The sequence below is a fragment of the Myotis daubentonii genome, chromosome 3, assembly GCF_963259705.1.
Source record: "Myotis daubentonii chromosome 3, mMyoDau2.1, whole genome shotgun sequence".
NCBI lineage: Eukaryota > Metazoa > Chordata > Mammalia > Chiroptera > Vespertilionidae > Myotis > Myotis daubentonii.
Window position 1 is genome coordinate 169,472,640 of NC_081842.1, and position 23,797 is coordinate 169,496,436.

Sequence of the window (23,797 nt, forward strand, 5' to 3'; positions counted from 1 at the left end):
CTCTCTCTCTCTCTCTCTCTCTCTCTCTCTCTCTCCCTCTCTCTCTGCCATGTGAGGACACAGTGACAATGTGGCATGTGCAAGCCAGAAAGTGAGCCCTTGTCATGGAATAGAATTGGCTGACACCATGATCTTGGAACTCCCAGCCTCCAGAACTATGAGAAATAAATTCCTGTTGTTTAAGCCACCTAGTCTTTGGTATTTCGTTATGGCAGCCTGAGTTATCTAATACAATACCTAATAGTTGCAAATTGTAGTCTTGGGTAATTTTTTAATTGGTTGTCCAGCATCTGGCATTTTTGATAATTCCTGGTTTAAGGGTCCTGGTAGGAGGTAAAGCTTGCCTACCAAGAAAGGAGAAAATAGCCCTGACAACTGGTAGCTAGTCTGGCTGCTGTTTCCTAGGCTATTTTTTGCTTATCATAAAACATCAACCTTAGTTGAGGTCTCTTCATGATCATGATAGAACAAAGCAAAAACAAGATAACTATAAAATCATAACTGAATAGAGATAAAAACAATGAACTTGTACTTCTACTACTGGGAGGGTCTACTTCTTCCTTAATGGCAACCCTAGTTTTTTCCATTCCCCTGATTTCATAACTTAAAAATACTGAAATATCCAATAACCATGTCTCACTTTCAGAAAATACCCAATTCAGAAAATGCAACCACATTCTTAAATCTTCTCCAAAAAACACTTGTCACAAGTCCCTTCTAACTCCCTGTTAGTGGAGATTCTCCATGGTTCTCCACAGTATGTAGTCTCCCTTGCTGCAATAAATAAACCTAACAATGGTGACTAGGTGTATTTGGTGGTTTTGCTTGACACCTAGTTTTAGAAGCAGACACCTGGTTTTCAAGACATTCTGGCACCAGTGAATTGGGCATTCAGGGTATACAAGTTAGGCACATGCTCCCTACTCTCCATAGAAGCTACTGCCTATGGAGAACTCATTATGCCTCGAGCAACAGCAACAGAGGTTTCAGCTGAGGGTACAGTAGCAGTGGTCAGTACCCAGTGCTGGCAGGATGCCAGTTCAAACTGTGACATTCAGTGTTCAGTGGAGGCAACAATGGTATTACAGCACACTGTGCTTTTTAAAAATTGCTTTAGCCTGTTTTCGGTTATACTTATTGTCTTATTGTCAATTCCTTTATTTATTCAATGACCTCTCATTAAAGCATTTTATAGCTTAAATCATAATGTTGGTCATTGTGTGTTCAGCTAAGAACCTGTTGATACTGGAACAATATTCTGCAAAATCTCCTTATGCAACTTCATGCACGTGGTGAATGAAATATAATTATCCAGTCTCAGATGTTCTTTTAAGTTCCAGGTCCAAATTTTTTTCTGTTTACTGAACAGCTCCTTTGAATATACCACACAAACTTCCAATTTATGTTGTTGAAAATGAAAGTAGTCATCTTTCCAGACCTCCTCTATGTCTTGTCTATGTAACTGATATTACCTAAATCAGAAACCCATAATTAATTATTCATCAAGACCTATGTAGTCTACTCTCTCTGAAATCTATTTCTTCTCATTTCTATAGTTACCCTTATTGTTCTAGTTCCAAGCTTTGTTTCCTTCATGGATGACTGCCGTTATTTCATTAACTTTGTTACCGTGTCTTCCATTGTGACCGCTATAATCCACGCTCCACATAGCAGCCACAGAAGTCTTTTAAAAATGCAAGCCATACTAGTATGATGTCATATGAAACTCTCTTTTGGTTCACTTTTGCCAGAACAAAGTTGCTTCTTGAATAAAAAGTCACATGAAACTAAAATGTTCAGAAATGCTCTTGAGTTAAGATCTCCAGGGCATGTTCAAGTGTGCTATATGGAATGTATAATGCTGTCCATGTTTCTGTCTGATGGAGATTCTTTTTAGTCTCTATTCTAAGCAAAAAGTGACTCTGCTAAAAAAAATTTAAAAACCTTTGGCATCCCTCTAACACCACAGCATAAGCTGATTCTATGAAGTGTTTATTCATTTATTCAATAAATATTTACCAAGCATCTACTATGCATCAGGCCTCATTCTAAGATAAGAATATAGCAGAGCCGGAACCGGTTTGGTTCAGTGGATAGAGCGTCCGCCTGCGGACTGAGGGGTCCCGGGTTCGATTCCGGTTAAGGGCACGTACCTGGGTTGCGGGCACATCCCCAGTGGGAGGTGTGCAGGAGGCAGCTGATCGATGTTTCTCTCTCATCGATGTTTTTAACTCTCTATCTCTCTCCCTTCCTCTCTGTAAAAAATCAATAAAATATATTTTAAAAAAAAGAATATAGCAGAAAGCAAAACAGATCAAGTCTTATCCTTCATGCAGCTACCATTTTACTGGAGAGAAATGTCTGAGAAAGAAATAAACATAATTATACAATATATTATATGGGGGTAAGTGTTATGGAGAAAATAAAGCAGGGTGAGATGACTGAGAGTATTTGGTGGGTGTTATAACATAAAAAGTGATCAGAGAAAGCCACTCTGAAAAGCTAATATCTTGTCAAAGTTCTAAAGGAAGTTAGGAAATGCAATGACATAATGTAGTTAGTATATATAAACACAGAAGACTATACTGGATAAAAGTATGAGCTCTGGAGTTAGACTCTCTGGGATCAAATCTGACACAAGCCTTGTGATTTTGAGAAAGATATTTAATTTATCAATGCCTCAGTTTGCCTTTTTATAAAATGGGAGCAATATAAATAGCTATATTGTTGGGTTGTGCATCTTAAATAAGTTAGTATATGTAAAGTGGTCAGAGCACATGATAAATTCTCAACAATCCTATATAATAAAAGGCTAATATGCAAATTGTTCCCATACTGGGAGTTTGACCTGGAGTTCAACCAGGATTTCGAACAGGGGGCGGGGCCAGTTGGCTAACCGCCCACGGCCCCTCCCCCTGGCCGGTCTGCCCGATTGACCCAGGCTGATCAATCCCAATCGGGGCAGGCTGGCTGGACCCCACTCATTCACGAATTTGTGCATTGGGCCTCTAGTAGAAATTATAATTATTATGAAAAATATATGTTAAAACAAAGCATTGAGGTTGGAACAAAAACTTTCAATATCACAATCTAATGAATAATTTTCAGACAATAAGGAAGCAAAACCTTTAGTAGAAACCAAATAGTGAAGACTCAGAGGCTAAACTTTGAGCAGGTCATAAGCAACCACCAAGGAAGATATCATATCATTATCCAAGTATCTGTCGACTATCTACTACGTACCAAGCACCATGCCGGATAATGAACATGAAGATGAAAAAATTAGACATTTTTTCCCCAGAAAGCTTATAGTGTATCAAGAAAGACATAGTAAAATAAGCAATCACAGTAAAAGCATAAAAGCAATGCTATGGGACTACAAGGAGGATGCTATAAGAGTATATAATTGAAATAGTAAAAAGGGCTATGAAGTAAAAAACAGACCTGCCAGATAACATGTAGAAAATCATCTAGATTGAACTAAACCAATTCATTAGCCTCACTTTTATTTTCACTTTTAATCAAAATGTAAGATACCAATAAAATAATACATACAAACATAATGTTCACTGTATTTTTATGTACTGAACTGGCTACCCATGTAATCAATATCTGGATGAGGAAGCAAAATATTTCCCGAGTCCAAAAGCAGCCCCCCTCAGGCACCCTTCTTGTCACTTCCTTGCCTCCCAAAAGATAACCGCTATTACAGTTTCTGAGAGCACAGATTAGATTTTCCTCATGCTTATTCTGCATAAATTAAAACATATATATTCCTTGTGCCTGCCTTCTTTCTCTGAACATTCATACAGAGACTTTACATGAATAACCATAGCAGCCTATCCCTAGTAGCCCCAAAACTGGAAGAAAACAATTCAAATATCAATTGAGAGGTGAAAAGATAGAGCAATAGAATTGATAAGCATTACAATATGGACACATCTCAGAATAATTATGTCAGTAAAAGAAATCAGGCTAAGGAAGTAAATATACGAAATGATTACATTTATAAAACATTCTGGAAGATCTGAACTAATCTATAGTGACAGAAAGCAGAACAGCATTTGTCTGGGTGGGGTGCAGGTGAGCAGGCCCATTGGGAGGGATGGATATGTTCATTGTCTTGACTGTGTTGATGCTTTCACTGGTGTGTATGTCAAAGTTTATCAAATTGTACACTTTATAGCAGTTTATTAGATGTCAATTATACAACAATAAAGCCATTTCCAGCTGTGCCATGGTAATCAAGAATAAGTCTTCTGAGTCAGGCTGCCACGCTTCAAATCCCTCCTCCTTCCCTCCCAGTTTTATGACATTGGGCAAGTTATTCTTTTATGTTTCAGGTTCCTTATTTTTAAAATGGAGATAATAATATTTTCTACTTCAGAGAGTTAATGAGAGGGCTATGTGAGCTACTACATGTAAAGAATTGATTCTGGTGCCCATATTAGCTAAAATCAAATGGATAGTATTTCTTGCAAAATTGACTAAATTAGGCTTATTTTTCTTTATTGATTTAACCATTATACTGGCATACAAAACCTTCCTTGAATAGGCTCTGTTCTACTTTTCAAACCTCATCTCTGGATATGCACAAGCCAATGCATCCAGCACAAATGAATCTGCTAGTACTTTACATAATTCATCAGTTTCTCATTCATCTCTCGGCTTTTGCACATGAGTTTTGGGCTTAGAATATCTCTTCCACACAAAAACTCACTGAAAGGATCAAATATATCTTTAACATTTTCACCACATAGTGCAGTGCTCAACACATTGTAAGTTTTCAACAAATGTTGGGCAAGTTTTCCCTGCTTCTAATTTTCATTCTCTTATTGAGTTTTCTGCCATTAATGTTAACTACATTTATTTCTTATTCTGTCCCCTAACCTAAGCCTCATGTCAACAGAATATATGGTTTTGCTATTCTGTTAGAATTACTAAATGACAAAACTAGGATGACTGTTTATAGATCTTCATCTCAATGTATCCATGTTTATTTGTCCTTTTTAATCCTCTTTATTTCTAAGTCTTCTTTTATAATTATAGATACCCACATAAGCCTATTGATGAAGGGAAAAATAATGAGAATGATATTCTTTGCTTTTTCTTAAAAATTTCTCTACTTCCTTTATATCAATAATGTACATCGTACACAAATGTTTGATTTTTAAGTATGATAAATTTTGTATAAAAATGTAAATTTAGAAATTTCTTAGAATAACAACTTTGATATAAGAAGCTACATAGTGTCTATATTTCCTATGTGAAGAAATACTGAAAGGACATTGTTCAGTAATTACTGTATAGAAACACCCTGAACTATTTAACTGTATTTGATGGTGATTACTAATATAAAATGACTTATATTTCAAAGTTTTACCAGTTTGTGTGAAAGCCTTCTGCAAAGCAAAAACTTATAATAATAAAAATTACAATTCTAAATAGTTGTCCTCAAGAAGAAAAATAATATAGAATAAATAGTACAAGCTGACACAAAAATTAGTACATTGCCTATGGCACTACAGATATTATTTATATGGTAGCAAATAACATTAATGTTCTTATTTGATGAATGGGAAATATCTTTTATGCATTCTTTACCAGGTTAATGTGTAGATTAAAAAATATTGTTGAGAGTACTCTTGGATGAGCCTTTAAAATTTTAATTCATGTTAGCAAAAGAAGAAACCACCTTGATTTTAAAACACTGGGCAAATAAAGACACTGAAACATAAGTTAAAGGCAGCAATGAATGTCTTACATTATTACAAATAAACTGACACTGTTATAACCTTATGAAATTCATTGATTATCTCATCCTATCTAATAATAGACAAACGTGGTAATTGACCATACCTTCGCTATGCCTCCCATTGGCTAATCAGCACGATATGCAAATTAGCCATCAACAAAGATGGCGGCTAATTTGCATACTGCAGGCAGGGTGGGACAGCGCTACTATTTGGGACCCAGGGCGGTGGGGAGGGACAGCGTCATTCTGCCTGCCCTACTGCCATCCAGGCCTGCTATCTGTGACCCGGGGCGGCAGGTGTCCGTGTGCGACCCGACCCGGGGCGGCCGGGCGGGGCAGCAGCAATCTGCTGGCCCACCGGGGTGTCCCATGTGCGACCCAACCCCGGGCGGCCAGGTGGGACAGCCGTGATCGGCCGGCCTGCCCTGCCACCGTCCGGGAGTCCCGTGTGCGACCCGATTCGGGGCGGCGCCCCAACCCCCAGATCGGCCCTGCCATGTGCGCGACCCGGTAAGGCAGGGCAGGCACCAAGGGATCAGGCCTGCCATCTGCCATCTGGGGAATGGGCCTTAGCCAGCAGGTGGTTATCTCCCAAGTGGTCCCAGACTGTGGGAGGGCACAAATGGGGGACACCCCCCCCCATTCTCCCCTGCCAGTGCACAAATTTTTTTGCACCGGGCCTCTAGTTTTATCATAATGAGGGCTGAATGCTTAATCTGTAATTCCAGAACCCTATATAGAACCTGAAATATTTTTAATGAAAAGCACCTCAAAAGCATAACCTATTCTTGTCATATGGGATAAATATCTATAATCTACAAGAAGTTTAATAGAATTTGATTCCTAACCCAGTGCCTTGCAGGTGAGCTAATCAAATGAGCAACATTAGCATACATGTTTTAAAGTTGCTAAAAATATAATGTAAGCAGGCAAATATAATCTATAGGCAAAACAGTGAAGTGAGTACATTATGGGAGCACTAGGGAAAGAAGCAGATTTGATTCCAGGTCTTGCCATTTTCTATCAGAGTGACCTTCTGTAAAATTGTTTAATTTCTTTGAGACTCAATTTCCTCATTGGAAAAACATGACAAAAACACATATCTTATGCAATTGTTATAACATCTAATGAAATAATGTTGTGGGTAAAGAGACGCATATCCACTAAGTAAGTATTAGTTTCCCTTCATTGTCAAGAAACATGAGATCACTTATAGACTAGATCAGTTATGCTTAGATTATTGTTTTATTAAAGGGGAAAACAATGATTGAATTGTACTGTATATGACTTCATGTATCTTTAAATCTATATAAGTACTAGCTGCTCAACAGAGATTTAAAAATGTGTTTTGCACTATGTTTAAACATATATTTGCTTTATTTATGGGTTGTTGCTCTAAACATTTTATCTCATTTGAGTTTTTAACTTCTACCTTAAATATCAACTCTTCCTTGTTACTCACATAATAAAATAATCTAATAGCTACCAGTTAGCTATTTCCAAACTCCTCAATCTACCTTTCCACTTTACTTTCACTACTCAGTTCAACTTATTCCAACTATCAGCAAAATCAGGACACTCCTTATTCCCCAGACATGCCCTGGACTTTCCTCTGCCTGGTGTGCTACTGCTCTCTTCATAACTGAAGTACAACTTCCTCTTTATAGCCTCAGTCGAGTGTTCTCAAATCCACCCTCTTTTCCTTCCAACCAGGAGTAATCTGATTTTCTCAAGTTTCTTTTTTGGAGGAGTACTTTTCTTCCTTTCTATCTTTCTTGTTTTCTTTATTAATTATGCATACCACTTGCAAGCCACTATGCTAGGTACTCTGGAGGATGAATAAAACATCATACCTGTCCTCAAAAAACCCCCCCAAAACAAAAAACTGACAATTTGGAAAAATACAGAAGGTAAGCATAAAATAGATTATTGAAATCTAGTTGGGATGCAGAGAACATAAGAATAGGCATACATAGACCTTACACGCTGGAAGATGTCATGATTGGTTTTTAGGACAACCTCTCCAGTAGGTAAAGTTTGGTGAGAAAGCCAGAATCATTCCTGATTTAAAATATATTTGCCAAATTTTAGAATAATGGACTAAAATTACACTTTAGTAATTCAAATGGAAGTGATACTTATACACATACTAGCTGAATGATTCTAACAGTTTCAAACTCAACAATGTTCTAGTAGCCTGATTAATTGAGACTAAGTAGCAAATAAATGCATTTGTTTCACAGAGAGTTCTGGTCAGAATAATTCTTGTGACAGTTTAACAATTTCTGACATTTGTGTTGCTTTTATTACATATAACAGTATTTAAATATTTCGCAGAAAACTATATTTCCTGATTGCCATATCTTCTCTATTCAGTAAACAAATGTAACTTTGGACAAAGCATTTTATTAGCCACTGAAGGGAGATAGAATGATGAAGACATAGTGTTGTCTTCAAATATCTCAAAGAAATAGACCCTCAAACAACTAATAATAATACAACATGATAACTTTTCAGCAATATTACACTCAAAGTCTGACATGCATATGTTATAGAATGAATGGGGATGTGCAACCAGCAGAGTTTTCACAGAAGCATTGACATTTGGACTTCACTTTAATCAAATTAATAAATAGAAGCAGAGCCATAGTCAATCAAAAATAGGTATTAACACAAGATGCTTTATGTTTGGCTTGCAATTCGTTATTTGTTGCATTTGAACATGACTGTGTCTCTTATCTGAGAAATCCCTTTCAAATCAAATCATAAAGCCCCAGATTGAGTCCTCGATTTAAGGCATAAATTGGAAGCAGTTTGATTTTGTGGACCTTTTCCCATGTTCCTTATATGTGCCAAGAATAAACTACACTCTGATGAAAGGCCTTTGAATTTCACTTCCAAAAATGTCTCCCTATCCTATTTAATCTTCTTCATTCTGTTGTCATGGCACTCATGTTCTTTTGGCCAAATTGCAGCAACTGGTCTCCCAGTCCTCAGTATTCACTCTTATGCGTCCTCTCCTGTTGTAAAGGAACATAGCCTCAAAATGGCAATTTCTTTCCTCTAATTATTTTCAATGTGTAAAGAGATCTACTAACTTGGATCACAGCACTTCTTAGTATGCAAAACCCAGTGTATGCAAATTCTTATCCAATGTCTCTGGACATGTCACAGAGGAATAGCCAATTCTTAGGATCTGAGTACATTAGTACAGTTAATATCTTCTCTTTTTTAAGACCAGAGTCTCAGTTTTATAGCTGACTGATGCTCCTAATTCCTCTAACACAGCAGTTATCAACCTGTGGGTCGCGACCCCTTTGGGGGTCGAACGACCCTTTCACAGGGGTCGCCTAAGACCATCGGAAAACACATATATAATTACATATTGTTTTTGTGATTAATCACTATGCTTTAATTATGTTCAATTTGTAACAATGAAAATACATCCTGCATATCAGATATTTACATTATGATTCATTACAGCAGCAAAATTACAGTTATGAAGTAGCAATGAAAATAATTTTATGGTTGGGGGTCACCACACCATGAGGAACTGTATTAAAGGGTCGTGGCATTAGGAAGGTTGAGAGCCACTGCTCTAACAGATCACACCAACATTAAGGGTTTAGGATTTGTCTTGTCCATCTTGGGCCAAGCCAGGGGACCCTAACTCTGTAGCTTAGGGACTGAGTTCCATTCATCACCCTGGGGTGGCTCCAGAGGGCCTCTGATCACCCATCAGAAGTCCCTCATCACCTCAGTGGACCACAGAGTCTGTTGAGAGGTAGGGCATGGAAGGACTCCTTCCTGCATGAGAACCAGCCTGCCTTGGTTGCGTTGTTCTGAGACTCTAACCTGGGTTCACCTGGTTCTGGGCCAGTCATGACATCACACCTTAAGCTTTCTGTCAGGCTCTCCTACTTAATGCTTCTTTGTTTCTGAGCTTGTCTTTCCTGGTACACTCATGTGGTGTTTATATTCTGGCCAGACTCAGTCTTTTTATTCCATCTGATGCACTGCAATCCTATGATTTCTCTAGTAACTAATAGTCTATGCAAGCAACACCAAAACTTGGTTCATCTTCAATCCCAGCAGCGGCTAAATCAGAACAGCCCTTTCAGCAAGTGGAGTGGAGCTTGCAAGTAGGTCCAGAGAATCTGCCGGTAGTCTTGCCTTCCTTTACAGAAAAGAAACCTTTAAATTTTTGTGTGACTTGGGTGGTCTCATAATTCCACCTAAGGGTCCTTCCAACTGAACTAGAATTTCTAAATCAATTCCATTCTCTAAAACAATGCAGTTCCAATCTCACTGGGACTACTACATTGTCTCAAATGGTTTTCCAAGGAAAAATCAGTTTGTTCTAGATTCACTTTTAGTCAGTCTGACATGATTTGTTGGCTTTCTCTACTGCATTTTTTTGAGAAATGATTTTAACCCAAGAACCTAACAAAGCATATGTAATGTCTAGAGTAGTAACCACAAACAGGAAGTGCAATGAATGGGTAGTTTACAAATACCCATTACAAACCTTTAAGGTAGAGAGGAAATAGAAGTTCAAGATTTAGTTTTCAGAAAACTTAATTAAAATAACTTGACATGTTATCTTCTACTTTCACGTTACTGTACACTCTGATTCTTCTAACTCTGATTCTACCCTAACTGAACGCTCCACGCCATCCTGTCCTCTTGATCTCGGTTTCTCAATCCCGTGTACCTTCCACACCTTGGCCAAGCTCACATAACATCCTTCTGACATGTCTTGTTTCCTGAGTATTCATGGTTTCCTTGGGAGTGAAATACTTCTGTCCCATTCGTCTCATAACAATTGGACAGAAACCTCAAAAACACTATGTTAAGTGAAAGAAGCCAGAGAAAAGATCCCAAGATGTATGATTCCATTTACAAAAAATGTTCAGGAAAGGCACATTTACAGTACAGACAGCAGATTAGTGGTTGCCTGAGGCTGGAGTGGGAATGAGGATTAATTGTGAATGAGCAAGAGGGATTTTTGGTGGGGCTGATGGAAATGTTCGAAACTGCTTTGCAGTGATGATTGTAGAACTCCATAAATTTGCCAAAAATTATTAAATTATGCACTTAGTGAATTTTATGTTATGCAATATACACTTCAATACTTTCAACAATAAAGATAAATTTAAAAAACAAAAGCAAACAAATGGAAATCTACTGAGTGGCTTTTGTTCTTTGCCTCTGTAGAGGGGAGGGTGCCTGTGAATTCTTACTAATAAATTTTATCCCATTGCTCACAAATCTAACTTACCATTTCTCCGCTTACAATCCTTCATTGAAACCTTACTACTGCTCACAAAATGAAGTCCACCTGTGGCACACAAGCCCCTTCTCCTCACGATGACTCCTTATCCATCTACCTCATGATGACTCCTCCCACATGCTGCAATTTTGCACATTTAATCCCTGTGACAGGTTTCCACTTTAAGCAATCCTCCTCCTTCTGCCCACTTGTTCAATTCCAATTTGTTGTTCAAAAGACTCCTCAGGCTTCATTTCCTTTGCAAATTTTTTTTGGGACTTGGCCAATAGGATTAAGTACTTTCTGTGCTACGTCCGTTTATTTACCACATTTCCACAATCCCCTGTAACGTGCTGTGCTGCATGTAATGCTTTGCGTGTCTGTCTTCCTTACCAGACTCATCTGCCTGACGGCAGGGGCTCTGTTTCACTCGGTGTCTCCAATGTTAATCACAATGCCTGACAAACAGCAAGTCCTTAACAAATGTTTATTGGACTGGAATGAATTAAAGATATGTATTTCCTTCAAAATTTGCCAAGCAGAAGAGGTAACTAAGAGTTTGGATTTCAAATGTTATATCTGTATGTACTATACAGCTGACATCAAAGCAAGTTGTACGTGGGGAGAAGATGGGAGCGATTATTGGTTTGGTAGAAGATTCTGACTTCAATGAGATTTGAAGTTTCCACACCCTTAGGCTATTCTAACCCCCTGAAGTTCTGAAACTGTTATTTTTACTGTAATGACACCTAGATGCCATAATTTTGTTTTACTAATATTGTTTGCTTTTTATGCCAATACATATAAACTATCAGTTTTTATCCAATTTATATTGATTGCTATGGCAGAAGCAAGCAATATAAAATGAAACTTAGAACAGCTAACATGACTTCTTTAAATTTTGTTTTTGACTAAAAATAGAGAGAATAATTATATTTTTGTGTGTGACAAGACGTAGGTCTGCCAGTTTTGCTATAGGAAGGTTAAGTTGATAAAAAAAAAAACCAACTGAAACCCTAATCAGTAAAATTTAACATAACCAAAAAGCAGGGATGTGAGAGTATATAGAATTCTTAATAAACCTGAAAGAACTTGTAACTTCTGAGAAACATAGGGAAGATGCACCCTATTTTCTGAGGCACTCCTGCGAGCCATTAAAAAATGACTTCTCTTTCATGACATGTCAAAAAGATGTTGAAGGGCAAATCAGTATGTTGTTTGCCTGGTGGCCCAGGTTCCTGGGAGTGACATTTATGAGGGAGGGAAGGGCTCTGTTGTCCTTGGTATCCTAGGGAATGGGTAAGCGTATATTGTACTGCCTGCTTATGAGATTTTTTCACTTTGTTTATCATTAATTATACTTAAATAAATTCTCACTTAATATGCATATCTCAGTGTGTGTGCGTGTATATATATATATATATATATTTCTAAAAGTACACTATAAGACATTATTATAATTTCAATAACTACAAATGCATATAAGCGCATTTTTTCTTTTTACTATTTTACCTCGTTTTAAAATATATATCTAGTGGTTAAAAATATGTAACTCACAAACACATTTCACATTTTGTTACACTGGTATGTGTGACTCCTCTTAAAAAAAGATTAGCATTAGAGTGATATAAGCATTATGAATGAATTTACATTCATTTACACTTGGAACACTAAGGGTAGCATATAGCAGTAACAGTGGGCAACAACGAATTGAGTTATTGTATTCACTGGTATTTAATTTCTTACTCTTGTAATCACTTCTGCTAATGCAATTTAAACCACTCCAGCTATGACAACAGTTATTCAAGTTACCTGTTAATCTTTTGTTATTGAGAAAAGTTCCCTTTATCCTACATATACAAGCTTTTAATTGCAATACGTTATCATAAGACCAGAAAAGCAATATAGCTTACTGCAGTAAGGTTATGCAAACAAAATAGTTATACAACAGAATTACATATTACTTCAGACTCTATTTGCAGCTCTCAAATTTTAACAATGAAAAATCCAGTTTCTTACTGGAATATGTTAAAAGCAAAACAGAAGTATATCTTTAATCTTTAACACTACTTTCCTATAGAATGTTTTAAATAATCTCTAAAATGGTATTTGAAGGACATGGTAAGAACACATAAAACTAGATTAAAATAGCACAATTTATTTTAAAGATGAGTCAGAAGTTTACTTTTGTCTTTTTAGAATTATCAATACACCTTTTGGTATACAGTTTCTAGAGATATATGCAATATATGAAAATGACAGAAGTCAATTAGTGTATGGCACACACAGCTAAAAACAATGTTGTACAAACTCAATAAGTAGATGTATGAATTTTTACAAGTACTTATGAAAAAATCAACATTTACATAATTTGAGCTAAAAAACAATATCCACTTGCAAATGTATATGTGCTTTTCACAAAGGGCTATACATTTTAGTACATAATTTCATTACACTATATTTATATAATATATAATGGATATTATATATAAAAGTATATATAATATCCATTATATATTTCACATAATTAAAATGCATTAAAACTGAATAGAAATATTCAGAAAAGTACATTTCAAATCCATAGTGCAGATTTTGGAAAAAACAAAAACAGCACACAAAAAACGAGTAATAACAGTTTGCAATTTCCTAAATAACAAAATGAAATAGAACCCCCCCTCAAAAAAGAGAAAAAAACCTGTTAAGTTTAATATATCCTGCTCATATCTGGTTTATGAAAAAAACCTTTAAATTATATTTAATCAAGCAATAGTTCCAATAGAACTAATATAAATCCTTTGTATCTTGCTTTGCTAAAAAAAAAGTTAAGATGGGGTGAATGATGAATTTGTGAATTTGCTGTTACATTAACATGAAGATCTCTGTATGTTGGATTTCAAACACTTGAAAATTTCAAGATGAAATATATCCTACTTCTAAGTCATACATGTAAAGTGTTTAAAGTCACCCATTATGTAAATTATTATTTATTTTGCAAAGCCATCATTACAGAGACTCATTTTACATGCAAATTGAAATGCTGTAAGTCATTGAACTGTACAGATAAAGCCAATGTGGTTAATTAACAAATGTGTTTTATAGCTACAAAATAACTCTTTCACATTAAATTGCATAAAATGAAAGGATACATAAGACCAGTCACTCATTAGCCTTTCATATTTTGACTTGGGGCCATGTGAGAATAATCTTTCATTTGGAAAAAAGTTCACAATGAACATCATCAGGGCGTGTAACAGAAAACTGGGGCTACCGTATTTAGTCTCTGGAGAATATAACTGATCAGAGAAATTCTCTTATTTACTGCATTAGAATGACCTTTAAAATGATGGGTTATTCAGATATATTTTAAAAATATTTATACAAAAAGTACATGTGACAGCAGCTTTATATAATAAGGAAATAAATTTGACAAAAATTTGGGTATTAATGTTTTTCTGAGGCTGATAAAAATTCATATTCATTGAAAGTTAAGGCAACTGAACATACTTGGGAGAAAAATCACATTTCTCTATATTAGTTAGAAATGTCATTGTTAAACTTTAACAAAGACCAAACATTTTGCATAACACTAGGCAGGAAGAAGGCAGCCCCCATAGCAGGTAGCACACCAAAAATGTTTGGTTTCATAACATAGTTTGGGAGAACTACCTCTACATAGTCTATTGGTGCTGATGCTCCTGATGTTGCCATTTCTGGTGACCGAAAGCTGCTGCCTCCACATCCTCTGTTGTAGGTGTCACTGTATAGTCTCAGGCGATTGGGCAAGGGGCACACTCTGGATCTTCAGATGCTAAGATGAGAAAAATCAATTTCAATGCCCAAAAGATGGAACTCCTAATGCAGAAGGTGACTAAAATAATACAACTTGGTCTACAGTACAGGGAGGTGGAACCTTTGATTGTTTTAACATAATTCCATAGAAATAGGTGTTAAACAAGATTTCTGTAAAGAGGTACAGCTCCAGGATTAGGAAAAAATATTAGATAAAATAGAAACAGAAAGTTAAACTGAGTGGAATTGGATCAGATGATTAAAAACATGCATACTTCCTGAAAGGAGGGGGCAAAATATTCATATAAAGATTACTGAGTGATAAACCATTTCCATTAAAAAAACTTGCTATGACTTTCATTTCCAAGATTGTTCCTGCTCATTTAAATGAATTCTCCAATAACGAGCATTATCAATGCATGCTGTTTAAGGCAGAATATAAATGAACCCATTGATATTTTACTCTGAGTTTCAGGGTTTCTTTTTCTTTCTGAAAATAACAAATTTGGTTTATGGATGTCCTCTGTTAAGTAAATTTTTTTCCCCTCAAAGATCAGATCCCATCATATTAGAATAATTAAGCTTAATCTGCATAATGTTTAAAAAAAGCCCTTATGTGTGAAAACAATACTGAAAGAAAGCAGTGAAAGACACATATGTAAGTGGACATCTATAGAAGAGTATGTTTTATTATATGAAAAGTGTTTTCACTGGAAGAATGTTTGGGTTGTAAAAAATAATCATTCTTTCCAGTTATTTCTTAATAAGCTATTTAAAACAGCAAATTTTGCCCAGCATCTTCATGTTGTAATAAAATCTGTGTATTTGTATTTTGAAACATTTAAAAAAATCATTGACTTGGATGCAAAACGCTAAATGCATATATTAGAACAAAATAATTTACAAAATATTTATGATATCTGGAAACACAACAGTAGCTCAAATTTATATGCCATGGCTATTTTGAGTTAAGTAACTGTCTTTTTTATTTAAAGCATTGGCAGTCATTTACATAGCTTGTGCACCTGAATTTATTAGACTTGACATACTGTAAAGTGATAAATAATCACAAATTATGATGACAAATTCTTATTGAACATAATTTTTCAGCAGAAACTATCCTGTTTATACTGAATCAATTCATCATGTTTTTATTCTAGTATAATTTTGCTCTCCATTTGTTCCAGAAAAGCCACCAATCACATTTCAATTAATGACATACACATATTTAATTACAATTTTCAGTGTGCTATGTTTTATTCAAATTAATTAAATGCTATATTTTTGCTAACATATAATGCTTTGAAATTAAATATGTTTAAATAACAAAACAGAAAATTATGGCATCTCAGATAAAATGCAATTATGGTTATACATAATATTAAATGATGGTTCAATACCTTAGTTGCAATAGAAATTTCTCTTTCCCCCATCTAAAGAGACTTTAATATTTTAAATTAAAAATGAAAAGATTTGACATTACAATATTTTTGCATACAACTGAAACTGGTGAACACTAATCTTAAAGTATTTTCACAGTAGAAGGCAAAAAGTAGAGTCCTCAAAACCATTTGATTGTTAATTACATTAGAAACACTTGGTAAATGCTCTAAAAGTTGAACAAGTCAATGCTTCCAATAGGCAGATTAGGACTGCACATAGACTATGTGAACAAACATTACCTATCTGCATGGTTAACTGACAGACAATACATATACAAATTCATAGCTTTTGCTAGAATTTTAGTTTTTAATTTATTTTGGGTTGTATTTTTAAATAGTCATTTAAACGAGGTATTTATTTACAAATCAATATAGCTATTTCACATCATTATCATAACTCTCCTAATTCATGTTTTTACATTTACATTACTATTTTAGTGATACAAGAAAAATAACGGCATGTGCAAATATTATAAAGAATGTTATATTCTATATTTCTTACCATATTTTTAAAATTATATATAGATAATGCTATATATGTCAAATTCAGGCTCAAGTTGAATACAATTGTGGACTCTGTGTATTTTTCCTGGAGAATTTTAAATATGCAGCTGGACAGCTGGCAAAGTCAAAACAATGAAATCTTAGGGTTTTGTCTCAGATCTCCATGCCTCATCATTTGACCTTCTCATAGGGCTTACAGATTATTCAAGAATGGATTTTTCTAACAGAAGAGCAATAGAGCAGTCAGGATTCTCATTCCATTATTGAACCAGATACAATTCAACACCACCTGAAAGCTGAAAGTGTTGCAGCATACAATTTGGCTTTGAAGATAGGGCCTGAGTACAAATCATTTTCTTTCAATACCAAGGTGATCGATAGATATATCTTTATACTGACAAGTAATATTTCACTCTTTAAATACACTTATAAATTTTTTCAATCGGTATGTCATTTTCAGTATGAGATTATTAAAACTCAATGAATTAAGAATGTGCTTTTATTATAAAACTAGAGGCCCGGTGCATGAAATTCATGCAAGAGTAGGCCTTCCTTACCCTGGCTGCCGGCAGCGGCTTCTCTCTGTCACCTGGGACCCAGACATCCCTTGCAGCCCTGGCTTCGTCCAGAAGGATGTCTGGTCTAATTAGCATGTTATGCTTTTATTATTATAGATGCAGTCATCTGACAGAATAGTCTTTAGCTGACTAGTAAATTTTAATCATATACATTATTTTGTATCTAGATGTTTGAATAAAAGGAATGCAACTGTGTTCAAGCTAAATCTCTGGAATATACCTTATAGCATTCAAAATATTCTGTTGATATGCTATGGTATTTCAAAGGAGCTTAATAAATAAGTGAAAGTGATTTATCTATGGCCTCCAAGTCACTGTGGAAGGAGTGGGTTAAGAGGTGTATAAAAGAGGAAATGACAGATTCTGTTTGGAGAATTCAAAAAAATTCTAAGATTTCCATACAGTAAGAGAGAGAATGCTAGGCATAGAAAATTGCATGTACCTGGTATAAGTACATTACAATTTTAAAGCACAAAACTTATTGGTTATGGTGAGATATTTTTTGATCAGGGAGCTTAATATGGAAGGGATTGTTGGAAGGTGAAGCACTTGTCATGTGTCCTGACACATTTATTTCTATGCCTCACTCTTTTGTTCAACCTTAAAGAAAGTGTTTCTTCACCTAGTCAGGTTAAATTCTTACTTGTGCACTTGGTCCCAGGCCTTATCAACCTTTTCTAGGAAGGATCTAACTTCTTCAGTTTTCCCCTCTTTCTTCTTTAGTGTTATTCTCTTACTGGTTCCTTCTTCTTGGGCTGTGTACAATCTACACCTCTGCTACCTCTTCTTCCAAACCCAAACATATATACCTTATGCCTAGCTCAAGTTAACATTCATTTCTTGTTTATTGAACTATAATTTATTGAGCAGCTATTGTGTTCCAGGCAACGTCAAAAAAAATAAAAAAAATAAAGAAGTGTAAGATGAGTTGCTCTGTCTTTTTTTCTTTTCTTTTACAAAAGGCAGTCTATCCTACTTCCTCACCAAACATTCATTCATTAACCCACTGCTCTTTGGGTCTCTAGGCCCAATTCAATAAAAGTGTCTTGCTCTTAGGGAGTTGGTTATTACTAGTGGTTAATTATTCCACATTTCTTTACTAGTGGTAAAGAAATCTAGAACATGTGTTGCTTATCTGCTGACCTTAAGCTAGTAATTTGATTTTCCTGAGCTATCATTCTTTAAATTTGTAAAACAGAGAAAATGACACTTTTCTTAGTCGATTGAAATGAAATATTGAATGTTTTACAGTGGTTTACCCATAGCCGCACACACAGAAGTTCAAAAAATTGTTAAGTATCAATGTCCAAAATTCTCATTCCAAATTCAACATTTATCTTTGGGGTCTCTTTGCTGTCTTTGACTATTACTTATTCTCTTTATCAAAGCTCTCTACTTGCATAGATCTTATGGTAAGGCACTTTTCTGCTTTATCTCATAGTTTAATATTTCTTTCATGGGCTTATTCTGCCTGTTCTGCAAATGTTGGTTTTTCATTCCCGGTTCATTGCTTTCATCACTCAATATATAAGAATTTGCCCCTATAGTTTCAAGTAACATGTATTGACAATGTCCATATCTAGAATTCCAGGCTAATTATCTATCTTTGAGCTTCAGAGTCCTATCTCTAACTGTATTATAGGTATACAATAGGATCTCTCAAAATTTAATTTATTGTGCCTGGGTTTTTACATTCATTTTAAATTCATTGATTTACAGCCAGAGTTCTACAGAACATGGTGATCTTTTACAATAGACTATCAATGCATCTCTTCTCACTTAAACCCATATTCTACATGGTTACTAAAGGAAATTTAACCACATCATTCTCTGTTAGGGGCTGAATTATGTCTCCTCCCCATCCTCAAAATTATATGTTGAAGTCTTCGCCACCAATACCTCAGAATTTGACTGTATTTCGATATATAGTTTTTAAAGGTATAATTAAGTAAAAATGAGGTTGTTAGAGGGAACCTTAATCCAATATAGCTGGTGTTTCTATGAGAAGAGGTGGTTAGGGCACAGATTCCCAGAGGGAAGACCAAGTCAAGGAGAGAGACCTCAGAAGAAACCAGCTCTGCTGAAACTTTGATCTTGGACTTCTGGCTTCCAGAATTGTGAGTAAATAAATTTATTTTGTCTAAGCCACAAGTCTGTGATACTTTGTTATGGTGGCCCTAGCCAATGAATACATTACCTTACCTTGTGTGTATTTCTTTAACAGATTCTCACAGTACATGGGATAGAACCTCAACATAACAAGTGGGCACAGGGTTAGCACACCTTCTTATCTAGCTTCTTCTCAGGACACTGTCTGCCATCATGATATGCTTCCACAACCTCCAGCTGAGTATGGTTCCCTGGACACAGCATATTCCTCATCTTTGTAACTTTGCTATTACTGTTCTCTTCACCTGGCTGACTTCTAGCCTGTCCTTTAGACCCAGCTTAATAATTATCTTTCTAGGACGCCACCTTTACCCTAAATTGATTTGTAAGTAATGTACAAATAAAAGTTGTAAAATATAGGTACATAGAAGGGGGGGGGACTCACCATGAAATTTTAACCCTGATATGACCATTGCAATTCTTTCATGCTTTACCTTTTAGCCTTTTAAGACTGATTTTTACACAATTAAGATTTTACTGTACAAGAAATTTTACATTAGGTGTTTATATGATATGGTGTTATTCTTTGAACATTTTCATTATTAAAAACACAATTTTAATGACTTCAAAAGATATTTTGCCATGTTGAATTATCTTAATTAATCTAACCAGTCTTCTAGAAATTCAGGAGCCCTTATTGACTGCGCTGGGCTTAACTGTAAGGTGTGATTCCCAAACTTCTAATTCCAGATTTTTTTCCTGGTCTTTGGATCTGTGTATCAGTTGTACCTCAGTACCATATCCTCTCATGAAAATTTAATTGGTCCGAAACTAAACTCAATATTTCCACGTAGTACCTGCCCCACCCCTCCCATATCTCCCAAGCCTTCTTCTGTATCCACTTATAGTACAATAACTCAAAAAGTCTTCCATAAAAAAAAAAAGTCTTCCATGATAGCAACCAGTGGGTCATCTGGACTTTTCTTTTCCTTCAATCCTTCTTAATTCAAATTTGATCATTGACTAAAGTATTTATGTCACTAAGTATATCCTAAGTATATTTTGTGTCTTTGCTCATCACTCCACTGTCATTATTTTAAACTGGTTTACATGATTTCTAGGCTGCTGAAATGGTCTCTAAATTCATCCCTCTGGACTCCTCAATGACATCTTCCTCAGCTTTGCTTCATAATTGCTACCATAACTGTTAAAGATGCAAATCTGATCATGACACTCCTTAGCTTAATTTTCTTCAGTGGATCATCAGATTCTTCAAAACCATGTTCCAACCTTTTCACTTGGCATTGTAGTAGGTGTTTTATATATATCCTTTATCCAATCCTACTTGCAACCCTCTGAGGAGTCAGCATGACTTCTACATTTTATATCAGTGCTTCTTGAAGAACTGTACTTATGTGTTTGTGTGCCTGACTCCATCCCCATATTGGAAAATTGGAAGAACAAAAAACAATTGCTAAAGGTTCTAGATATCTATGTTGGCAAAATGTTCACTCTAGGTTCAGGTAGGCAGAATATTAAAAGAGAAAGAGGAGATTAATAAAATATGTAACTTGTAATTAATTCAAGATCTAAACTGAAATAAAATATTTAGTTTACATTTCTGAATACCTTTGCCATGTGAATGTATGATAACTTTGTAAAGTTCTCTATAATAGAGCCTTTATTAGTTTACATCAGAATTGCAAAGAGCCTGAAAAATGTGATTTTGTACTTCCACTCTGAGTTTAAATATATACAAACTTTTCAAGGTTTAAGTCATTTCACAAATGTTCAAAAACAATAAACATATTGCTAAAAACATTATTATTCTAAGAATAACTCATTAAATCATAAGCAGTAATCAGTAGAGGTACATATTCATCATTTTAAACGTGGAAACTTAATGGAGCCTTGACGGTAAGCAATAATTACCACAGGAGCACTAACGCAGAATTTATATTTAGAGCTAACAAATTAATTTTGAAGCTAATTGAAAACAAACTTTGCTTTGAATAACATCACTATAAGGAATGCTGATTGTTATGATTTTTTATTATAAGTTTTAAGAATGTTCTGATGCATTTATTATATGGAACAGCTGGTAATGTATATATTCTCCAGGAAGGATTATAGTAAGAACTAAAATGGAAAATGATAATCCTTGAAATCAGAAGGTCTATGTCTGAAAAGTCTGGATGCCTTTCAATCCTAATTTCTAGAAGTTCTTTGAGTGTACTTTGGGAGAATAAGGGGATATACTTTTTACCATCTAGCCTGCTGGTGTCTGTCACACATTACTGATTCTCCACATTATTTCCTGTTTTGTGTTCCATTTCCAGACCCTACAGAAACAGTAATAGACCTACAGCAAAAGTATCCTATTGAATTTATCTTGTTTCATTGTTTTTGCCATTTGAGAATTTGCCATCTTGACAACTGCAAATCTACTTACAACTGCAAGTTAGATGACATATGCATTTAGGCACAATTATTCCTCTTTAAACATTCCATCTACCACTAAACATTCTCTTCCACTTGGCAGTAGCACCTAGGAGCGATGTCTTCACTCATTACTGCTGGTGAATTTGAAATTATTCTGGTCACAGGCTGATTTTCAGGTCACTTTTAAAGTGACAGGTACTTTGTTCAGTAGCTCTCTCTCTCTATGTCATATCCTATCTAATAAAGAGGGAATATGCTAATTGACCCTCATGCTGTTGCAAAGATGGCGGTGCCCACAGCCAATAAGGAGGGAATATGTTAATTGACCGACCCACCCTCAAAATGGCAGCACCCACAGCCAATAAGAGAATATGCTAATTGACTGCTCCGCCCTCATGAAAAATGGCAGCGCCCACAGCCAATAAGGAAGGAATATGCTAATTAACTGCCACACCCTCAAAGATGGTGGTGTCCACAGCCACAAGATGACCGGCAGAGGAGGGCAGTTGTGGGCGATCAGGTTAGCAGGAGAGGGCAGTTAGGGGTGACCAGGCCAGCAGGGGAGGGCAGTTGTGGGTGATTGGGACAGCAGGAGAGTGCAGTTGGGGGCAACCAGGCCGGCAGGGGAGCAGGTAGCTGTCGATCAGGCTGGCAGGGGAGTGGTTAGGGGTGATCAAGCTGGCAGGCAGAAGCGGTTAGTGACAATCAGGCAGGCAGGTAGGCTAGTGGTTGGGAGCCAGCAGTCCTGGGTTGTGAGAGGGATGTCCAACTTCCAGTTTAGGCCTGATCCCAAAGGCCTAAACTGGCAGTCAGGCATCCCCCAAGGGGTCCCAGATTGGAGAGGGTGCAGGCTGGGCTGAGGGACCCAGTGCACTAATTTCATGCACAGGCCTCTAGTATATATATGACTAGAGGTCCAGTGCACAACAATTGTGCACTGGGAGGAGGGTGCCCCTCAGCCTGGCCTGTGCCCTCTCACATTCTGGGACCCCTCCAGGGATGTCCCCCTGCCATAGAGGTGGGAGAGGCTCCCGCCACTGCCGCTGCACTCACCAGCTGTGAGCTTGGCTTCTGGCTGAGTGCACTGACCACCAGGGGGCAGCTTCTGCGTTCAGCGCCTGCCCCCTGGTGGTCAGTGTGCATCATAGCGGCCGGTTGTTCTGCTGTTTGGTCGATTTGCATATTAGGGTTTTATTATATAGGATATGGAACTGTCTTCAGTAGCTCACTTACTTTGGTGCTCTTGAGTACCTTAATTCCTTGGCTATCAGAATCTGGTGGCTACTCCTCTTAACTCCGAAAGTTTACTGTGGCTTCATTTCACCAGTTACCTTTCATTTTTCCTTCTGATAATGAGGCCTCATGCAGGCTACTGCCTGAAATACAGCAGGTATTTAACAAATATTTGCTTATTATTGCACAGATATTTTGCAGATAGTCACTGACACCTTTACCAGGACAGTAGCTGATATGTAATTACTTGCCTTGGTGCTTAAGTTACCCTTTGCAGGTAAGGGAAGTTATTTTATTTAGTTCATTGGGTATAAGATGAAAGCAGTTTCCCTCTGGTAGGATGTTGTCAGTAGGCCAATGAGAATCATCTCATTTTTATACTTTTGGTCTATACTCATTCTATCCGTCCTGGCTAACTGCAGCAAGCAACTGCCTTGTTGCAAATGGATCCAGAGGGCTTCTTGAGAAGCAGCTTACCTTTCTGCCCTCATGCTCCTCTTTTCTAGAAAACACAGTCGAGTCCCCTTGGACAGCAATGGTTTCCACATATTTATTGGTAAGTCTTATTCTGTACTATATTTTACTTATTAGTCCAAATATTCAAGCTTGTCTGACATGTGATATGGTATTGCCTCCATGATTCCATGTGTCCAGTGACAAACAGAGTGCAAGC

At 36.3% G+C, this 23,797-nt stretch overlaps 1 protein-coding gene across 2 annotated transcripts in view; it reads right to left on the reverse strand.

Moving 5' to 3' along the window:
- LRRC7 (leucine rich repeat containing 7) overlaps window positions 1–23,797 on the reverse strand; it is a 495,371-nt gene that overhangs the window by 208,886 nt on the left and 262,688 nt on the right. The window contains exon 7 of one of the 2 annotated variants that reach the window (XM_059689216.1): window positions 13,608–14,835. The exons of the other annotated variant lie outside the window; for it this stretch is intronic. Coding sequence (XP_059545199.1) covers window positions 14,829–14,835 — 7 coding nt within the window. The 3' untranslated portion in view covers window positions 13,608–14,828. Of the gene's footprint in view, window positions 1–13,607; window positions 14,836–23,797 lie in introns of those variants that run through there. 2 annotated transcript variants of the gene reach the window in all.